General features: G+C 31.9%; 1 protein-coding gene across 1 annotated transcript; it reads left to right on the top strand.

Annotated features, from left to right (window-relative positions):
- The first annotated feature begins 4,588 nt into the window (after window positions 1-4,588).
- On the top strand, window positions 4,589-18,953 carry LOC122499917 (MATH and LRR domain-containing protein PFE0570w-like). Its single transcript, XM_043608500.1, has 5 exons — window positions 4,589-5,053; window positions 5,350-5,487; window positions 11,923-12,091; window positions 18,281-18,443; window positions 18,524-18,953. Exons 1-5 carry the CDS (start codon window positions 4,710-4,712, stop codon window positions 18,898-18,900), a joined length of 1,191 nt encoding a protein of 396 aa, XP_043464435.1. The 5' UTR covers window positions 4,589-4,709; the 3' UTR covers window positions 18,901-18,953.
- The last annotated feature ends 1,232 nt before the right edge of the window (window positions 18,954-20,185 follow it).

Here is a 20,185-nt window from a genome sequence, read left to right as displayed (position 1 = left end):
TTGGAAGTTAAAAAATTATTAAAAAGTTAAAAAACTAAATATTCTCTAATTAAGAAATTTATAAAAATAACATCCAATTGAATGTAAATTATATCAAATACCTTTTTTCAATATATTGAAATAATGTTAACATTAAATTATAGAAAAGTATTTACTTTTAGAGTGAATGATAGTTGTAAAGCTAAAAATTGAATCAAACACAATAACAGTACTGCCAGATGATTAAAACGACAAATCTTCAGACTTTTCTTATTTATCTTCAGAAATCTTTAAATTAGTCAAAAAACTTTCTTCAGATTTTGGTTATAATTTTTAAATAAAAATAAAATTAATTAATTAATATTGCTGTGTTTGAATCTGTTCGCAATTTGAAAGTAAAAGTTTTCAATGTTTTTAATTTTAAAAATTAATGCACTGAAAATGATTAAATTCTTGCAAACTTTTTATTGAGAAATTTGGAAATAGTTAGTCATTTGATTTTTATAAAAAATTTTTTTAAATAATTCAATTCTTTCCAAAGAATGTTTTATTAAAATTTTTTTAAAATAATTTAATTCTTTCGAAAACTGTTATTAACATTTTTGAAAATAATAAACAAGAATAATTAATTATGTAGGTAGTTAATCTGAAATTAAAAAATTAATGTTTATATTTGAAAATATAAAATTTTTTGATTTGCAAAATAATAAATGGAACAGTAACAATTACTTTAGTAATTAATAATTATTATATTTATTATTATAATCATAAAAACGTAAAGAAAGAAAATTATAATTTATCTTTAAAAAATGGTTTATTTATATTATTTTAATGTTTATAAATATTTTCATTATTACTTGATATATACACAGTCTTCACAAAATTTTCAAACAATCTTCAAGTTTTTACTATATTTCTTCCAATCTGTCAGCAAGGCATAATAATAACATAAACATTGAAAAATTTGACATTTAAAAATTTAAAAAATGCCAATACTTAACCCACAAAAATTAATTTTCAAAACAAACAAATGAATGCAGATAATTTGCTAACGGAAAGGAAACTTACGATTATTATAATGTATTTTTTTTAGTGTAAAGGTTCGAATGCTGAATTTAAAAAACATTTGAGTTCCGAAATGTCTCGAAAATTTGACAAGAATTTTGAGGATTTGTCTTTGAGACAAAAGAGAAGACGTATTTCTGCACTGCGAGACTCTATTCATAACGGTAATGATGATAGCTCAAATTCCTCAACTTCAGGGAGATCGTTAATTGAACCTTCTTTGGAAGATGGAGAAATTGCTGAAGTGCCAATTGCAGAAGCTTCTTCCGAAATTTCAGATGATGAGCAAAATTTATTGGACGTTACAGATTTATCTGATGCAGCAACTGCATCCTCTCACGAAGAACAATCAAAAGAAGATAGTGATGATGATAATGAAGATTATGCTGATGATAATGATGAAAGCGATAACAGCAGTTTAGATAGCCAAAATCCAGTGGATGAAGACATTGCAACAATTTCAAGAAGAAAATTGAAAAATGCATTTTTGAATGCTGGTTTGACACATCAACAAGGAAATAAAATATTACAAACTTTAAGAGAGGAACCATTCAATTTATTACATTTACCTAAAGACAGTAGAACTGTTTTGAATACTCCAACGTTCGTTGCCAGTAGACTTATTCATCAGATAGCTGGTGGAGAATATCTACATATAGGTTTTAAAGCCAATTTGTTAAAAAAATTAGAGTCGATTGATGAAAATAAATTACCGGAATATATTAATAGATTTTAGCACAGATGGTGCTCGGTTAAATAAAGAAAACAGTTGTCAAATTTGGCCTCATCAATTTCGAGTAGTAAATATTGTTGACAAAAGACCGATTGTAGTTGGTGTATTCAAAGGAGGACATAAACCTTCAAATGCTCACGACTTTTATGACCCTTTTATCACGGAAGTCGAAGAAGTGATTGCAAATGGTGGCATCGAAATTAAAGGTCGACGACTTCCTTTACGAATAAGATGTTTTATTGCAGATGCTCCAGCTCGCGCTTTGGTATTAAATCACTTTGGAAACAACTCATATTTTCCTTGTTCGAAATGTAATGTTGAAGGATTTCATGATGGTCAAATGTTTTATCTTAATATTCGAAACCAACCACGTACAAATGATCAATACAGAAACTGTAGTGATGAAGATCATCATCGTGGTCCAAGTCCCCTATCACGTTTACCAATCGATTTGGTTACCGATGTGCCATTTGAAGTCTTGCATCTAGTCTATCTCGGAAATGTAAAGAAGGTGATTCATGCACATGTAACTGGGACGTTTCTACCATGTGGTAAATTACATGTTCGAAAATTAGAAATTCTTAATTCAAGGATGATTCAGCTCAAAGAATATTGTCCTTCGGAGTTCAATCGTCAACCAAGAGAAATGACGAAATACAATCAATTCAAAGGAACAGAATTACGTCAATTTTTGCTATACACTTCTTCGGCTGTTTTCTTGAATATTGTGGATGAAGAATATTATCTCCATTTTATGATTCTGCGTTGCGTGATGCGTTTACTCGCTTCTGAAAATATGCCCGATTTTTTGTACGACTTTTGTCAATCATCTCTTGAAAGTTACGTTCGCTTGTGTGAAGGATTGTACGGAGAAAAATTTTATTCATACAACATTCACGGATTGTTGCATGCTGTAGAAGATGCACGACGTTTTGGTCCTATTGATAGTTTTAGCGCATTTTGCTATGAAAACAATATGCCTTTTTTTAGAAAATACGTACGAAAACCTCATCTTCCACTTCAACAAATTTGTAAACGAATGTTTGAATTAAATGATTTTTCAAGTGTGTCAAATCAAGACGAAGTAGAAATTGTACCGTCAATGAATCATACAAAAGGACCTCTACTTGATAATATTCCACGAAATTGCATACAGTTTGAGAAATGTGTCATTAATAAACGTGTCTTTTCCACACAGACGCGTAATAATTGTTTCATTTCAAGGAATGATAAAATTGGATTAATAAAAAATATAATACTTATCAACGACAGTGTTTCATTTATTGTACAATATTTTGACGGTATTCGACAATTGTATGATGTTGGCATACCTTCACAATCTGTAGGAGATTTTCATTGCTTTAACTTGTCAAATGAATTACATGAACTACCACTCAATGAAGTAAAGTCTAAATGCTACCGTATACCTAAATGGGACAGCAGGGAAAGTCTGGAGGAAAACGTAATTCCGAATGAATGGATATGCTCAGTCCTGTTAACATTCCAAGGGGTATAGCTGTATAATTTTTTTAAAAATATGATTAATAATTCTTTTTCATAATGCGGTGCAAAAAAGGGCACTTTTTTGCACCTTGTTATGAAAAATATCGTTCGCAACTAGTGCTAGCAGTTGCCAATTTTTTTAACGAGCACTTTTTTTGGAACAAACTGTAGGCGAAGCTTCGCAAAAAAAGTGCTCATTCAAAAATTGACAGCTGCTCGCACTCGTTACGAAATATACTATTTTGTGCTTTAAATTATTAAGAAAAAGTACTATTTATTTTTAGTTTGTTATTTTTCACGAGTAATTGATTTAATGATAAAATATTAAAATATTTCTTATGTGTTAATGTATAAACATGCCACAAATTACTTCAAAAGTTGTATCCTGTCTGGGCAGATATATTTTTAATAAAATAAAAACACTTCAGTGGGTAACTTAAGTAACTCATGAAAAATAAGCGTATTTTTAGGAATTTTTTTTTTTTGGCTCAATGAAATAGGTAATCAAAAATATGTGAAATACGTTTGATTGATATGAGTATTCACATTCAAAATATGTATATATCTTTTTAAAAATTTTATTACAAAATGGCGGTTGTGTATCATTTTTTTAAAAGGCGTCTTTTTTTAAGGGTTCCATGGCCGGACAACTATCGTTCTTAATTTTCGATCTGCAAAAAAAACCAAAATGTTTTCATTTTCTATACATCAACAGCTATTGACTTACGTAAGATTTTTTCGATATTTTGGTATTTCGCGAAATGGTACGTGATTGAACAAAAAAGTGCCCATTTGAAAAAGAATCAAAAAATTGTTGATAAAAATAAAAGTAAGTAATATAAAAAAATCCTAGGTGTCGATAGTTGTTGATGTATAGAAAATGACAACATTTTCGTTTTTTTAGACCAAAAATTAAAGACGCTGTCCGGCCATAAAATCCTAAAAAAAGACGCTTTACAATAAAATGCTGTATAGCCGCCATTTTTTAATAAAATTTTATAAAAAAAACTTATTTTAGACATCAATACTCATGCAATAAAACGTACTTTACAGATTTTTGATGACGATTTCATTAAGAAAAAAATTCCTAAAAATATGCCTATTTTGTCGTAAGTTACTAAGGTTTCCCCTCTTAAAAAAAGAGTCTCTTTTCCAGTGAAAAAGGATGGCGCCCAAGATTCAAAAGCAGTTTGAAGGCCACGGAGCCAAACCACAAAAATCATCCAAGCCCTCAAAACATAAAAGCTATGCATCAAACGGAAGACTAGTTACTGCTCCGAGAAGATATTAGACCTCATCGGATGAACCGTCTCGAAAAAGGCCAAGAAAATCGCTCAACTCTGTACACAACGAGATACAAGCTTTAAGTAGTGGTTATAAAGATAATCCCAAATTTGCTTCATTGTTGAAGTCGAGTGATAAATTGCTTATGGATTCGCATAAGCCAAAGTCTACACCAAAGAGTAATCAATCCTTATCTCAGATAAAGCAAAATCAGCAAAAAACTCGACCAAGCCAAGTGTTAGAACATCCAAAAAAATTGCCTTTACCTAAAAATACTTCTCCGAGCACAGTATCACCATTGCCAGTAGATCCAAAAACTTCAAATGCAAAGATAACGGGAACTATCTCTGAGTCATCAAAAGAGAATGGAAATTCACCATTACCTGATTTGCACAATGAAAACGGAGCTCCTAATACAAGCACCAAGAAAAATAAACCAAAGTCGTCTGACCAAAATCAAAATGTCCCGCCTGTTATTGAAATGAACAAGTAAATATTCATTATAACTTATTTTAGGATACTATATTTTTGTTCTTTTTAAATCAATGTATCGTTTATTTGTATTATATTTTAATTTATTTTATTAATTTGTAGCTTAACCAATTTGTTTAGAAAAATTAACACTTTTTCAAAAAAGAGTATGGTGAAGGTTCAATATTGTTTTAGTTAAAAAAATAATACTGTTTTAAATCGTATAATGAATAAGATACACTTATTATTAAACGCTTTTTTCTTTATTTATAAGATAGATATTTTTTAATTTTAAATTTTTTTGGTTATTACAGAAATCTTCATGCTATGGAACAAAACTCCAATTTTCCTCAAGATAATGTGAACATTAATTCCGGACTTCAAATTCCAGCTTGGGAAAGCAACATTTTAGTTCCCGAAAACGTTCTTCTCGACATTACAACCCGTTTACGGTAAGCCAATTATTAGCTCATCATATATATATATATATATAATCTAATTATTAATAAGGAGCTTTTTTTAAAGAAGATTTAATTAATTGTACAGTATTATAATTTTTTATATGATTATGGGAAGCGTTGAAGGAAAGAGGGGTGGAGCAAGGGTTAGTGGAAAGGATAAAGGAATTTTATGAAGATACGAGAGAAAGGGTAAAAATTGGGAAGAAACTGGGAAAAGTATTTTGGCTGGGAAGAGGGTTAAGGCAAGGCTGCCCTCTGAGTCCATTACTATTTAATGTATTGATGTCTGATTTGGAGGAGAAAATGTATAAAAGGGGTAAAGGCGGTGTTATTTTAGGGAGTAAGAGGATCTTTTCGTTAGCGTATGCGGATGATGTTGTTTTGATGGCGGAGGAAGTGAATGGAATGAAATTATTATTGAACGAGTTTGAAAAGTATGTAAGGGAAAAAGATTTAAGCGTGAATGTTGATAAAACAAAAGTATTAAGATTTAGAAAGAGAAAAAGAAAGGAGTATGAGGTATGGAAGATGAATGGAAAGATAGTGGAAGAGGTGGATGAATTTTGTTATTTGGGATATTGGTTTAGTTATAATGGAAGAGCGGATATGAATGTGAGAATGAGAGTAGAAAGAGCAGAAAGGGTAATGGGTCAAGTGTGGGGAATTGGGAAAAGAAAATTTAAGGATGACTGGAAGAGGAGAATATGGTTGTTTGATGTGTTGGTATGGTCGGTAATGAGTTATGGGGTGGAGATATGGGGGTGGAATGAAATCGGAAAAATGGAAAGAATGCATGAAAGGTTTCTAAGATGGACGATGGGGGTAAGCTGGAATTGCCCGGGATATATGTTGAGGGAGGAATTGGGAAGGGAGAAATTGGTGTGTAGGCAAAGGAAAAGGGTAATGGGAATGGAGGAAAAATTAAAACAAGGAAGAGGGAGTTGTTTGGCGAGAAAATGCTACAAAGTTATAAAAGATGAGGAGGAAGTCAAAAGAAAAGGGGGATCGAAGTGGGAAAGGGACAGAAGGGTAGCATTGGAAGAAGGAATAAAATGGAGTGGAGGGCAGGAGTTTATAAAGGGATGGAAAAGAAAGGATTCTGAGGAAAGGTGGGAACGAATAGAGGGGTCGCGTTATAACAAATGGTATAGGATGGTAAGGGGGGAGGAAATGCCGAAGTATTTAGAAAAGATTAGGAAGGAAGAGAGGTAGAGCAGAGTGTGTAAATTTAGAATGGGGGAAGGTGTGAATGAATGTAAATATTGGATGGATGAGGGGGAAAAGAAGTGCAGAATATGTGAGTTTGAAAGAGAAGATTGGGCGCATGTGTTGGAAAGATGTGTGGGAGGAGGAATGGATGAAAAAAGTGTGGGTGAAAGAGTGAGTTGGATTTTGAACGAAAATGGACAAGGTGAAAGATGGATGTTTGGATTGGAAGAAGCAAGAAAGGAAAGAATGATTGGGGTAATGTAAAATGGGGAGGGAATTTTTTATTTTTGTTGTTTGTAGAACGGAATAATGGTTCTTTTCATTTTATTTATTTATTTATTTATTTATTTACATAATCTTTTCCGCAGTCCAAGATGGACCATACATGGGTTACGAAAAAAAAAATAAAATTAACTATTTAACAATACTTAAGTCTAAAAAACAAAAAAATTAAATTGATAGTAGAATTTGAGAACGACATTGTCAACAACAGTTGTCAATATAAATATCAAGAGCAGATTGGAAAGTTTTTCTAGAAGAGAAAAATAAATCAAGGTCGGGCTTGATTTGTGTGAACATCAAGTTTATGTGGTTGCACGAAAAATACAAGGGTGCGACTTCTGCGACTGCATTTGAGGTCCGATCAAGGTAAAAGGGTTGTAGATTTCTGGAAGCAGGACGAGGAACTCTAAAAGGTATCTGGGCGAGAAGTTGTGGAGCGTTTATTTGGGAATTCAGGATTTTCCATAAGAACAAAGTCGCGTACAGGATTCTGTGTTGGGTTATTGTACGAAAATGAAACCTGTTACACAAATCGAGATAATCACAGCCTTGTCGTGGATAAATTCCATCAGTTTTAAACGCCAAGTACTTTAGAAAAGATTTTTGGATTTTCTCCAGTTCATCATTATATTTGTTGTAATAAGGAATCCATATAAATGGGATATAATTTATTTTAGAAAGAACCAGAGATTTATATAATGCAACTATTGTTGACAAATTTCTAAAATACTTGGTTGACGTTAATAAACATCCCAAGGCCCTAGATGCAGAAGACACTACTTGAGATATTTGATCATTGAAACTTAATCTATCATCGAAAGTCACTCCAAGGTCACATGTACTTGTTACTCTTTCTAAAGCGATGTTGTTTATTAAATAATCACATTTTATGGACGTCTTTGTTCTAGTAAAAGATAAAGAATGGCATTTAGAAATATTCAAGGGAAGTTTATTTTTTACAGACCAATCAAAAATTAAATTTAAGTCAGACTGGAGAAGGGATACATCATCGTAATTTTGTATGAGTTTATAAATTTTTACATCATCAGCAAAAATAAGAATTTTCGAAGCTATGTTATGGTTGATGTCATTTATGTATATATTAAAAAGAGGAGATCCAAGTGACGACCTTTGGGGAACACCGGATGTTGGAGTAAAAGGAGTAGAAAAGTAATTACCGACCTTGACCTGGTGTGACCTTCCCGAGAGATAATTTAACAATAATAAGTGAAGGTTGAAAGGTAGATTTAACAATTTTAGTTTATCAGATAAAATATCATGATTTATAGTGTCGAAAGCCTTTGCGAAATCTAAATAAATAACATCAACCTGATAACCGTTTTGTAATGCTAAGTTAACAAATTGTGTAAACTCATAAAGGTTGGTCGCGGTTGATCGTTTACTTATACAACCATGTTGCTGATCAATTATTACATATGTTAAAGAATTTTGTATTGTGTCGACAATTGCACGTTCAAAGACCTTCGCAAAATTTTGGATAATGGCTATTGGTCGATAGTTCTTTATTACATCTTTGTCACCTTGCTTATAAACTGGGACGATTTTAGCCATTTTCCATTCCCTGGGAAAGTCTCCTGAGGTGAGAGCTATATTAAAAATTGTTGTTAAAGGTTGACACAATACAGTTGCACAATCCTTAATAAGGAAACTTGGAATGTTATCAAGACCTGACGTTGTTGTTGGCTTTAATTTTTTTATAGCATTAAGTACAGTAACACTTGATAACAAAAAAGGTGTATTACAAAAATTATCAACGTGAAAATTATTAACAGTAGTTGGAAGAGAGGTCGTACTTGATCGACAATGGGTTGAAAATAATTTTGAAAATTCGTTGACAATGTCCTGCTGGTTAGTTAATTTTAAATCATCTAAATACATCACGTCAGGTATTTGTACACATGGTTTATGTTTGTTGAAGAATTTCCAAAAATTTTTTGGATTATGTTTTAAATTACATTCAGTTGTTCGTATATATACATAGTAAGCATGTTTAATGTTCTTGTGGATTGATTCTGATAGAATTTTTATTTGATCTTCATAATATTTAGAAGTGTTTTTAGATCGTTTTTTTAATAATTTGTGTTTTAAGTTGATGTCATTTATAATGTGCTGGTCAAACCACGGTGGATATCGACGACTAAATTTAGCATTATTAGAACGTTTAGGTACAAATAAAGAAAAAACGTAATTCAATTTTGATAAAAATTCGTAACAAGCTTCATTAGGGTCAGTGATGAAACTGAGGCACGACCAGTCCATGTCAAACATATAAGCATATAACGCTTGGTAATCTGCTTTCTTAAAATTATAAATTGAATTCGCATGAGGTATATCAACATTATTATAAAATGAGGAAGTTAAAAATCGATGCGTAGAGACAATAGTAGCATTGACAAAAAAGGCTGGGTGGTGAAAGTCTTCTGGTACCAAGGGCAAGTTACCTTCAATACTTGACATTCTTGATTAGTAATAACTAAGTCCAACATTTTTAAATATTGATTAAAAATAGTATTACATTGTTTTAATTGTAAAGTTGTCATAAAATTTTTTAGGATATAAGATTTGGTGTCAAAAGCATTTAAGTGGCAATTGAAATCACCTAAAAAAATTATAGAATCATTATACGTGAGATAATGAAAAAAATTTTTTTTTTCGGATGAAGCCAAAAGGCAAAAGGAACGGAAAACGGAAGCCCGGGCACATTGGTAGAGATTGGACTAATAAATAATGGCGATTAGTAAATAAGTTGCGTAGATATAAGTGCGTTAGTAATAAGGAATTGTTTGTATTTTAGGTTAAGGAACAATGTATTTTTTTTTTTTTTTGAGTCTCGAACCCTACAGTAGTAGGGAGAGGGGCCGTCCATAAACCACGTGGACACATTTGGGGGGGTGAATCAAAAGTCCACGTTTGTCCACGAAGGGGAGGGGGGGTGTTAAAGCAAATGTCAACGTGGACATATAATCAAAGATATTTCCAAAAAAGATATCTTAAGCTTAATCAGAATGATCATAAGTTTCAGTTAATCAATTTCCCTGACAATTTACTGATATTAAAATTAATTTCCCTGACAAAATTCTTTTTACAGGAAAATATGAATGTTTATGGAAAATGAGTAAAATTTATGATTTTAATTATTTTTTGAAATGACAATTATAACCCTTCCTGAATTCAATTATTTTCTACAATTTCCACCCAGTAAAGAAAAAGTATTGGAAGAGAGCGAATAGTATTGTCGGTGAGTTTCTGCCAATACATAAATAATAACTCTGAAAATAAATTATTCCATGAAAGATTGAAAGAATTTCCTGATTTTTAGACAAAACTTTGACTTTTTCCTAAAACCTAAAAATATTTTAGTTTACTCTAAAAATAATTTTGAACTTAAATAGATTTTTTGAAATAAATATTTAATTATTATCCATTATTTTTCCATATAGTAGGTATTCAAATTTAAAAAAAATTCAAATTTTAAATCCTTTAAATTTGAATAATTTTTAAGAATTGCTACTGTAACTTATTAACAATTATTTTCAAAATTTCAATTCAATTATATTCTAGAAATAACTAAAATATTTCTAAAATCCACTTGTTTACAAGACAATTTCATGAAATTTTGAATAATTTAAAAAATTTTCAATTAAATATTAGGTACATATTTAAAAACATAACTAATTTGAAAAAAATGTGAATAAAAATATTTTTAAAAACTGACTTATTCAGAATTTTTAATTAAAATCTTTTAAAATTCAAATTTTCTAAAACTTAAATTTGAAATTTTTTAAAATTCAATCTATAATAATTATTAATTTAACATTCTAAAATATAGAAAAGTTTGCTTATCAATAATTGCAAAAAAAACTAATTGATAGTAATGCAAAATACGATTTTTTAAAAATTTATTTTCTAAAAAAAGAAATTTTATTTATTTTTATATACATTATTTATTATTCTAAAATTAATTTTTATAAATTTCGTATCACTTTTGTTCTAATTAGTTCAAATTTTTAATAATTTTTATTTGTTTTGTTATAATATTATTGCAAAAGAATTTTTTAATTGATTTATTTTTCACTATTCTATAGGATGTGAAATTTTTTCTTATTGAAATTTTTTTGACAAGTTTAATTAAAATTATATTTTGTTTAATTATTGTTAGAAATAGAAAGAATTTAAAATTAAATTTAATATTTTCTTTTTCTAAATCTGTTACGTTGGACAGCAAAATTCATAATTTTCTTATAAATTCTAGAAATTGAATATTTTTATAGTACTTTTTATAAAATTCTCTGACAAAATATAAATAGATTTTATAGAAGATCGTTCAATCTTTTTTAATGAAATATAGTTAATACCTAAGTCTTGAAATAAATATTTTGATTTTTTCTCACAAAATAATGTGTGTTTTTAAAAAAAAATCCAAAATCCCGGTCAAGTTCAAAATTCACTGTCATTTCCCGGTTTTCCCGGTTTCCCGGTCCAGCGGCCACCCTGATTATAGTTATTTTTCACATTATAAAAATCAAAATAACTTGTACTTTTTTTTACTAAAAATTGTGGTATTTTGTCGCAATTATTTTAAATGAGTCGAAAAAAGTCACAATTTTCTTAATTTCCCCGACAAAATTTTTTCCTGACATTTCCCTTACTTTACTGACATTCTTGCTTTGAAATATGTTCAAAAATAATCTTTTTTATTTTTTAACATACAGGAGTAAAAAAAACTTATTTTTTTAATTTGCAATATCCACGTGGACAATTGTATAGGGGGGAGGGGGTTTGACAAATGTCCACGACTGTCCACAACGGGGGGCGGGGGGGGGTCAAAAATTGGTGAAAAATTGTCCACATGGTTTATGGACGGCCCCAGAGTAAATAAACACACACAAATTAATTTTTTATATGATTATATAGAAATGTTGAAGAGCAGAATTTAGAAATCCTTTCCATCGTTCGTACTCTTAAAGAAGACTCCAAAGTAGTAAAGTCAAATTCGCTTTTTGCACCTCCTCAAGGATATCCCTTAAAAACAATCGAGGAATTTAATTCATTCGAAGATGATGACAATAAAGTGAATGCGTTGGTATGTCTTGTTATTGATTATACTTACTATTTGCACTACATAATTCTTCAGTTTACAGCAATTAGAAATAAAAACTAATGAGTTATAAATTCAGGGTTGCCACAGGTCAGGAAAGTCAGGGAATAGTCAGGGAAAGTAAAATTGGTCAGGGAAGTCAGGGAAAAGTCAGAAATTTTTACTAAAAGTACTGGAAAAATTAAATATTTAAAATTCATGAGAAAACTGAATTTTTTTTCTTTTTGGCTAGTAAATTATGAAATTACCTCGAATTTTAATACAAAATCTTCAGTTTTTTCTATTTCTGACAATAGTTTCTTTTTAAATAACTTAATTTTTCAAAAACTATCATAAAAATTGGATTTTGGAAAAGTTATAAATGATTAAAGAAATTCAATTATTTTCAAGAGTTACAAAAATTCTTCGCAGAATTTCAATTATGATCAAAAATTTTTAAAAAATTCTCGTCAAAATTTCAATTATCTTTATAAATAATAAAATTCCTCATTGAAATTCAATTATTTTCAAAAATTTTAATAAAATTCTTGTCAAAATTCCACAGGAATTCAATTATTCAATATTTAATAAATTTCTTAGAAATAATTTTATTATTTTCACAAGTAGTAAAATTTTCACAGGAATTCAATTATTTAAAATACAAAATTTCATAAAATTTTCGAAAAATATCAATTATTTAAAAAGATTTTTATAAAATTCGGCGCAAGAATTTAATTATTTAAAAAAGTGTAACATAGTTCTTTTCAAGAATTCAATTATTTTTATAAATAATGAAATTCTTCACCGAAGTTCAATTATTTTTATAAACTTGAATAAAATTCGTTGTAAAAATTCAATTATATTTATATAAATAATGAAATTCTTCACAGAAATACAGTTATTTTTATAAATTTGAATAAAATTCGTTGGAAGAATTAAATTATTTTCAAAAGTAATAAAATTCTTTACAGAAATCCAATTATGTTCAAAAATTTAAAAAAAAATTCTTGTTAAAATTCCAAGTATCTTTATAAATAATAAAATTCTTCTCTGACATTCAATTATTTTATGAAAATTTTAATAAAATTCTTAGGAAAATTTTAATTATTTTGATAAATAATAAAATTCATCGCAGGATTTTAATTATTTTTTATACAATATTTTAATTAAATTCCTTGATAAATGTAATTATTCTTATGACTTGGGCAAATTTCCCTTTTTTACGGGTAGGGAAATTCTCGTCAAATTTGTTCACAGAAGAGTGCTGCGAAACTTTTAAAAGGGTAGATTGAATTTTTAGTATTTTAAGAGTGGCCGGTTGACCCGCGAGAATTTAGGGGAAATGAAAATTTAACCCTTATGGGGAACTGCATGGGGAACCAATGCAACCCTCGGTGGGGAACCAATGCAAACCTCGGCGCTGCGATGCAGGTTGAATTTTGGTATCGACGTTGAGCGGGGGGGGGTCGTGGCAGTGAGGCGGACGATGGGGGCCTTGCTGCTGACATCGTGGTTAGGAGAGAATTGGCAGGCAGGCGGTGGGGGACCCAGGGCGGCTGGAGAATAGCTTCCTTCCTTCTCTCCTTCCTTCCTTCTCCTTCTGGCTGCTGGTCGAGGCTCGTAGCATGGAAGATAGGAAAATGGGTATAGGAGAAAAATAAGCCGACTTGAGTAATTTCAAGTATAGCCTTTATTTCTTAGCTCGAACCGGTACCTCCCCCTCCAGGCAATGAGAGGTCGGGTACGGTTGTTGAAGTACATAATTCGGTGATCCGCTTATATCTACGCACTGAGCGAAGTCATATTCGCACGAATCGCGTATGCGCACCACACAGCACTTCATGTAATTAATATGGAAAATTGCTTAGCTTTACCGGTAAGTGGCCGAGAACAGGCGCCACCTACGGTGAAAATACCGTAAGGTCGCTCATTTTTCCGGATCGATCAAATAATTAAAAGTGAGGAAAAATCCCTCACGTCAAACCACAGGGTTGATCGATTCAGAAAGATGGAGCGGTACAACCGAAGATTTAACACTAATGTTATTTACAATGTATTACACGTCGATGAGCTGGGACCATTCACCTCGGTCGCCTCTACTCAACCTGGAGCGGTGAGGAGGACTTCCCTCGATGAGCTGGGACCATTCACCTCGGTCGCCTCTACTCAACCTGGAACGGTGAGGAGGACTTCCCTCGATGTCGTTACAGTAGAATTTTCTCTAGGTCTTCCTCGTCGGCGAATCGGAGGATTACTAGACTGTTTCACTGGACCAATTACCGCTGTTTCTTTGGGCATCCTCTTCGGCGGATCGGGGGTGAAATAAACCGACCGCTTGATTGACGCTAAGGTTTGGATGGAGCGGTGCTGTTGCAATGTTGACCGTCTGGATCAACGGGTTTTTTGTGGTCTACCTCTTTGAAGAATCAGAGAGATGCGAACAATTGTAGTGTTGACCATCTGGTTCAACTAGGGTTCTTCGTGGTCTACCTCGTCGGCGAAATCGGAGAGACACGAACTGGATCCTCTGGAGTGGTCACTATCTTTTTCCTCAGTCATCCTCGTCGGCGAATCAGAGGCGCTGCAGGATAGATGTGGGTCACTATGGGATTTGAAGGAGGCCTACTCTTAGGCCGTTCTCGACAACTTGTAATTGTTGGAGAGTGGGGGCAATTGTTGCTGATCTCTGAACGGTAAGAGTGACTGTCCGGGGTCTCGCTGGCCATAATTGTGACTTGTGAGCTTTTGTTGTTCGGCTGATCAGGTTTAGTTCATACACTTGCCCTTGTAGATGACGTATAATAGTGTAAGGTCCTCTTCTTAATGGAGCTAATGAGGCGTTGAACTGCTTTGAAGCGTCTGACAATTGGTAGTTTCTTAAATAAACGAGATCGCCCGGTTTGTAGGGAGAAATATCCGTCGGAGTCGTGGCAGCACTTAGATATTTTACCGTGATTTTATCTGGCTTAAACAACTCTGTCCTTTGGATGTTGATAAGTTGAGAGGGGGATCACCAGGTCTATTTAAATTGTGTCCCTAAAGAATCTCACTGGGTATGAGACCGGTAGCTGCATTTATTTTCTTTACAGCTGTAGTAAGGACGAATGTTAAACGGCTTATGGACTAATAATTTGATTTCGTGGACCATACAATTGGTTTGAGTCAGGGGACCCACAGGGTTAACGGTTTCCCGAAATCGAAACGAAACATTTAAAATTAATGTTCGGTAATCTGTCGGAATGTCAGATACCGTCTTATTGAACTAGGACCAAGATTCTCTACCGAAAAGGAGGGAGTGTGATTTCCGAAATAATTGGTACCTCGGTTTTGTTTTCCAATATGGATACATCGGCGGGATCGGTCGTAGACTACTTGGTGCTCTTCTATCCATGGGATTGGAAATTTATTCCGAGATTAGAAACATCTCTTTTCTAATTCGGTTGTTGATTAGAAATTTTAATCTAAATTACCCGAGAATATTTAGGGTAACTCCTTTTTTAATACTTCTACTCTCACGGTAATTGGTTAATTATTTCAATATAGGGGAGAGAGGTAAGTCGGTAGAGGCCAAACCAAATAGAACTTAACTTGTTTAGTTGTTAAATGCGAACGTAACAAAAATTGGAACGGATGTTTGTAGAGTACATATACTCGAAGATAAACTAATGGGTGGGCAGCAGATCCTTGAGTTGCCCTTTTTTCGCTAGTTTCCCTATTGGTCGGACGAAGTCTGCTGTTCAGGGGAAACACGTTTGAGGCAATCACGGTTTTACCGAATGTGAAGTTTCACCCAAGGGAAGTTGATTTCGAAGACTGCCTGATGTACGTCTTGAGAATCCAGGGATGAGATCGTTGTATGCTGGCGGTGAAGTTCTCTCAGCTGCAGGCGGACGGTATCCTGGAGGCTGAGTTCCGGACGGGCCTGGTGTCGGTTCTTCCGTTCGCCGAGACATCATAGAATGGGGAGGGGGGGTATTTGCAAATCCCGCAAAATCGGATTGATCAAGAAGAGTATTTGAAATAGAGGTATTAGTTGGAGGTGTTCGTTCTACAGGCATTATTTTTCACCTTTGAAACGAAAAAGGAAAAAATATTTTAAAGGAGGGCGCCACCAGATTTAATTGGTCTGGACCATTAGAGGTTTAAAAAAAGAAAAACTCCACAGGGTGGAGAGAAAAAAAAAATTTTTTTAACAATGTGCACCGCAGGGGGTGATTGGAATTTTATTTTGAGCTAAGTCCCACAGGAGAGGGTGACTTAGAATTTTCTACCACAGGGGGTAGTTGGCATTTAATTTTAAGCTAAGTCCCACAGGAGAGGGTGACTTAGAATTTTTTCCACAGGGGGAAGAAATTTTTTAAGAAATAATTGGAAGCCACAGGGGGCGGTTTTGAAAAAAGAAAATTTAATTTCTTCACGAGAGAACATTTAAAAAAAAGAAAAATTAATTTCTTTCGAGAAGAGCATTTGAGACAAGCAGGGTGGGTAAAAGTAACTTTTTTAACTCGGGCCCCACGTTGGGCGCCATTTTGACTTGGGCGAATTTCCCTTTTTTACGGGTAGGGAAATTCTCGTCAAATTTGTTCACAGAAGAGTGCTGCGAAACTTTTAAAAGGGTAGATTGAATTTTTAGTATTTTAAGAGTGGCCGGTTGACCCGCGAGAATTTAGGGGAAATGAAAATTTAACCCTTATGGGGAACTGCATGGGGAACCAATGCAACCCTCGGTGGGGAACCAATGCAACCCTCGGCGCTGCGATGCAGGTTGAATTTTGGTATCGACGTTGAGCGGGGGGGGGGTCGTGGCAGTGAGGCGGACGATGGGGGCCTTGCTGCTGACATCGTGGTTAGGAGAGAATTGGCAGGCAGGCGGTGGGGGACCCAGGGCGGCTGGAGAATAGCTTCCTTCCTTCTCTCCTTCCTTCCTTCTCCTTCTGGCTGCTGGTCGAGGCTCGTAGCATGGAAGATAGGAAAATGGGTATAGGAGAAAAATAAGCCGACTTGAGTAATTTCAAGTATAGCCTTTATTTCTTAGCTCGAACCGGTACCTCCCCCTCCAGGCAATGAGAGGTCGGGTACGGTTGTCGAAGTACATAATTCGGTGATCCGCTTATATCTACGCACTGAGCGAAGTCATATTCGCACGAATCGCGTATGCGCACCACACAGCACTTCATGTAATTAATATGGAAAATTGCTTAGCTTTACCGGTAAGTGGCCGAGAACAGGCGCCACCTACGGTGAAAATACCGTAAGGTCGCTCATTTTTCCGGATCGATCAAATAATTAAAAGTGAGGAAAAATCCCTCACGTCACTTAAAAAATTTATTAAAATTTGTCAAATGAATTCAATTATTTAAAAATTTATTGATAAAATTCTTTATGAGAATTCAATTTTAACAAACATTTAATTATTCAATAAATTATTTATTTTATAATTTAAATAATTGAATTTTTCTAGAATTTTCTAATAAAAATTGATTTAAAAATGAATTAAAGAATAATCGATTTATTATTATTTATGAAAATAATTGAATTATTGCAACGAATTTTATTACTTTTTTTGAATAATTGAATTTTTTTGTGAAATTGTACTGCTTGTAAAAATAATTGAATTCTTGGGAAGGGTTTATTTTAAGATTTTTGTAAATAATTAACTTATTTTAAAAATTTTTTTGGTAATTTAAATTATTACAAGTTGTTGAATTTCAAAAAGTTTTAAATTTAAATGTTTTGAAGAATTTTAATTCGTACAGAAAAATAATAATGATTAAATATTTATTTAAAAAAGAAGTTATTGATGTTTTTGAAGAATTTTACAATTAAAGAAATTTGTAAATAAATGTAATAGAACATTTTTTTTAGTATCTAATAATTTTTAGAGTGAATCAGAATATTCTTTAGGGTCAGGGAAAAAGTGAAAATTTTGTCTGGAAATCAGGGAAAAGTCAGGGAAAAATAAAATTAAATATTTGTGGCGACCTTGATAAAATTCCATGATTTTAAGATAGTAACTTAAAAAAGGTTTTTTATTTTTGTAAAATTTAAACTTTGTTTTCAATTTCAATTTAAGTTTTTTTCAAATTTAACTAGTTTACTTTTTTTTAAACTTTTATGATTTTTCTATTAATATTTTCAAAATTAAAAAAAATGTGTAATGATAATAATTTATGAAAATCGAATTTCTTCTCAAAGTACTCAAAGTTACGGAAATATGGTGGTACGAAGCTAAGAGAAGCACTGAGCTTTGCTTTCAAATCCAGTATGACTGATGAGCTTGCGACCAAATTCACATGGTATGGTGATTCAGGTGATACAAGAAATTTCGGGGAAACTAAAATGGCTTCGCTTTTATATCGTAAGACAAATTAATCTAATAACTAAATATAGTCATTTACTTTAAAACTTTTTTTAACTTTATATTTGATTTTTTTTCAGAGGTGGTAAATAAATATAAACAGTTTAAGGGTCCGGAAAACTTTACTGAATTTAAGTCAGAAATGACAGAAGTTTTAAGAGCGGCGAAACAGAGATACCGAAACTCCTGCAAAAAGGAAAACCGTACTCCTAAAAATAAAAGTAAAGAACGTGTTCGACCGAAAGAACACAATTTTGAAGATTCGGAAGAAAACGAGGATGGAGAAGATCCTACAACTGATCGAACACAGGACAGCGAGGAAGAAGAAACAGATGGTTCTTACGAAGGAGATGATGATGAAGGAGATGATGAAGGAGGTGATTATCTAACAGACGGATCTTACGAAGGAGATCATGATCGATTGCAGAATTTGGTCGAAAAAGGTGAAATAGATTAAGAGAGATTTTTCATTTTTTATATTATTTGAAGGTGCAATTTTTAAAAAGTTGATATATCCATTTAAAAATTGAGATAAGCAGAGATTTTTCTCTATTAATGTTAATTTTAAGAAACAAATTTTTAAAGGATTTTGAATTTCAAAAATATTTTTATCTAACTTCGATGCTTTATAATTTTTATTTTTTTATTGGAAAAAATGACATAAAGATGTGTAAATCCATAAATTATAATAGACTTTAATTACAATTAAAATATCTTAAATACTAAAAGATTTTATTAGAAAGTTGTTAAAAAAATAACTATCATAGTTTGCAGACTAAATGCATATTTAAATTTATTTATCTTTATTGGTTATTAAAATAAGAGTCCAAAAGTTAATCTAAAAAATATATGTAGTTATTAAAAAGTTATTGAAAAAAGATCTATGATAGTTTGCATACTAAATGCATATTTAAATTTATTTATTCTTATTGCATATTAAAATGAGAGTCTAAAAATTAGTCTAAAAGATTATTATTAGGAAGTTATTGAAAAAAGAACTATCATAGTTTGCATAATATGAAAAAGGTTTAAAAGTCTATTTTGTTTTAGTTGATCTTTAGTTTTTTATGTTTTATAATAACTTCCTTATCAATCAAAAGTGAATGACTACGAAGACTGATGTAGACGTAACAGATATAATTATTTATTTGTTGTATTTAAAATACTAAACTGCTTGTTTTGAAAAATATATTTGTATTCGTTTTTTGATTATTTAATTATTGTTACTGTAAGAAACGCATTATTACCTAGATTTGTAAACATTTGTGTAATAAATTATATTGTTCGTAATAAATTACAATTGACTTACAATAAATGTATACCCATTATTATTATAATATTATTAATGTTTTAAGATGGAATATATCATTAGTATCTTTAAATTTATATTTTGATAAGATTTCATGGCTAGCTAAAGTATTTAAGCCCGAAATTTGGTAGACTTTGCTATAGAAAATTTCTACCACATTAAAAAATTCTGTAAGCAACATTAATACAATTTAGTGAATAATTATTTAAGTGTGCCATAAATATGTAATAAACAAGGTATTAAAGCATCTAAAATGATAAAAAAGCTAAAATTTTGGATTGACATTAAGGTAACACACGTGATATCACGCATGCTGCACGCATATGCTGCACGCATGCAATGCATATGCCACGCATATGAGGACACATATGTTTGCACTGTTGCCCTCACGACATAACACGTCGTGCGCTCATAATGCTGGCATGATGGAATC

This window comes from Leptopilina heterotoma, unplaced genomic scaffold, assembly GCF_015476425.1.
Source record: "Leptopilina heterotoma isolate Lh14 unplaced genomic scaffold, ASM1547642v1 Lhet_18, whole genome shotgun sequence".
Lineage (NCBI taxonomy): Eukaryota > Metazoa > Arthropoda > Insecta > Hymenoptera > Figitidae > Leptopilina > Leptopilina heterotoma.
This window is presented reverse-complemented; position numbering and strand designations above follow the sequence as displayed.

Excerpts from the sequence above, each read along its gene's own strand:
- LOC122499917 (XM_043608500.1), top strand. The coding sequence starts at position 4,710 with ATGGATTCGCATAAGCCAAAGTCTACACCAAAGAGTAATCAATCCTTA. Across the intron at positions 5,488-11,922 it reads GACATTACAACCCGTTTACG|AAATGTTGAAGAGCAGAATT; the intron begins GTAAGCCAATTA and ends ATGATTATATAG. Across the intron at positions 18,444-18,523 it reads AATGGCTTCGCTTTTATATC|AGGTGGTAAATAAATATAAA; the intron begins GTAAGACAAATT and ends ATTTTTTTTCAG.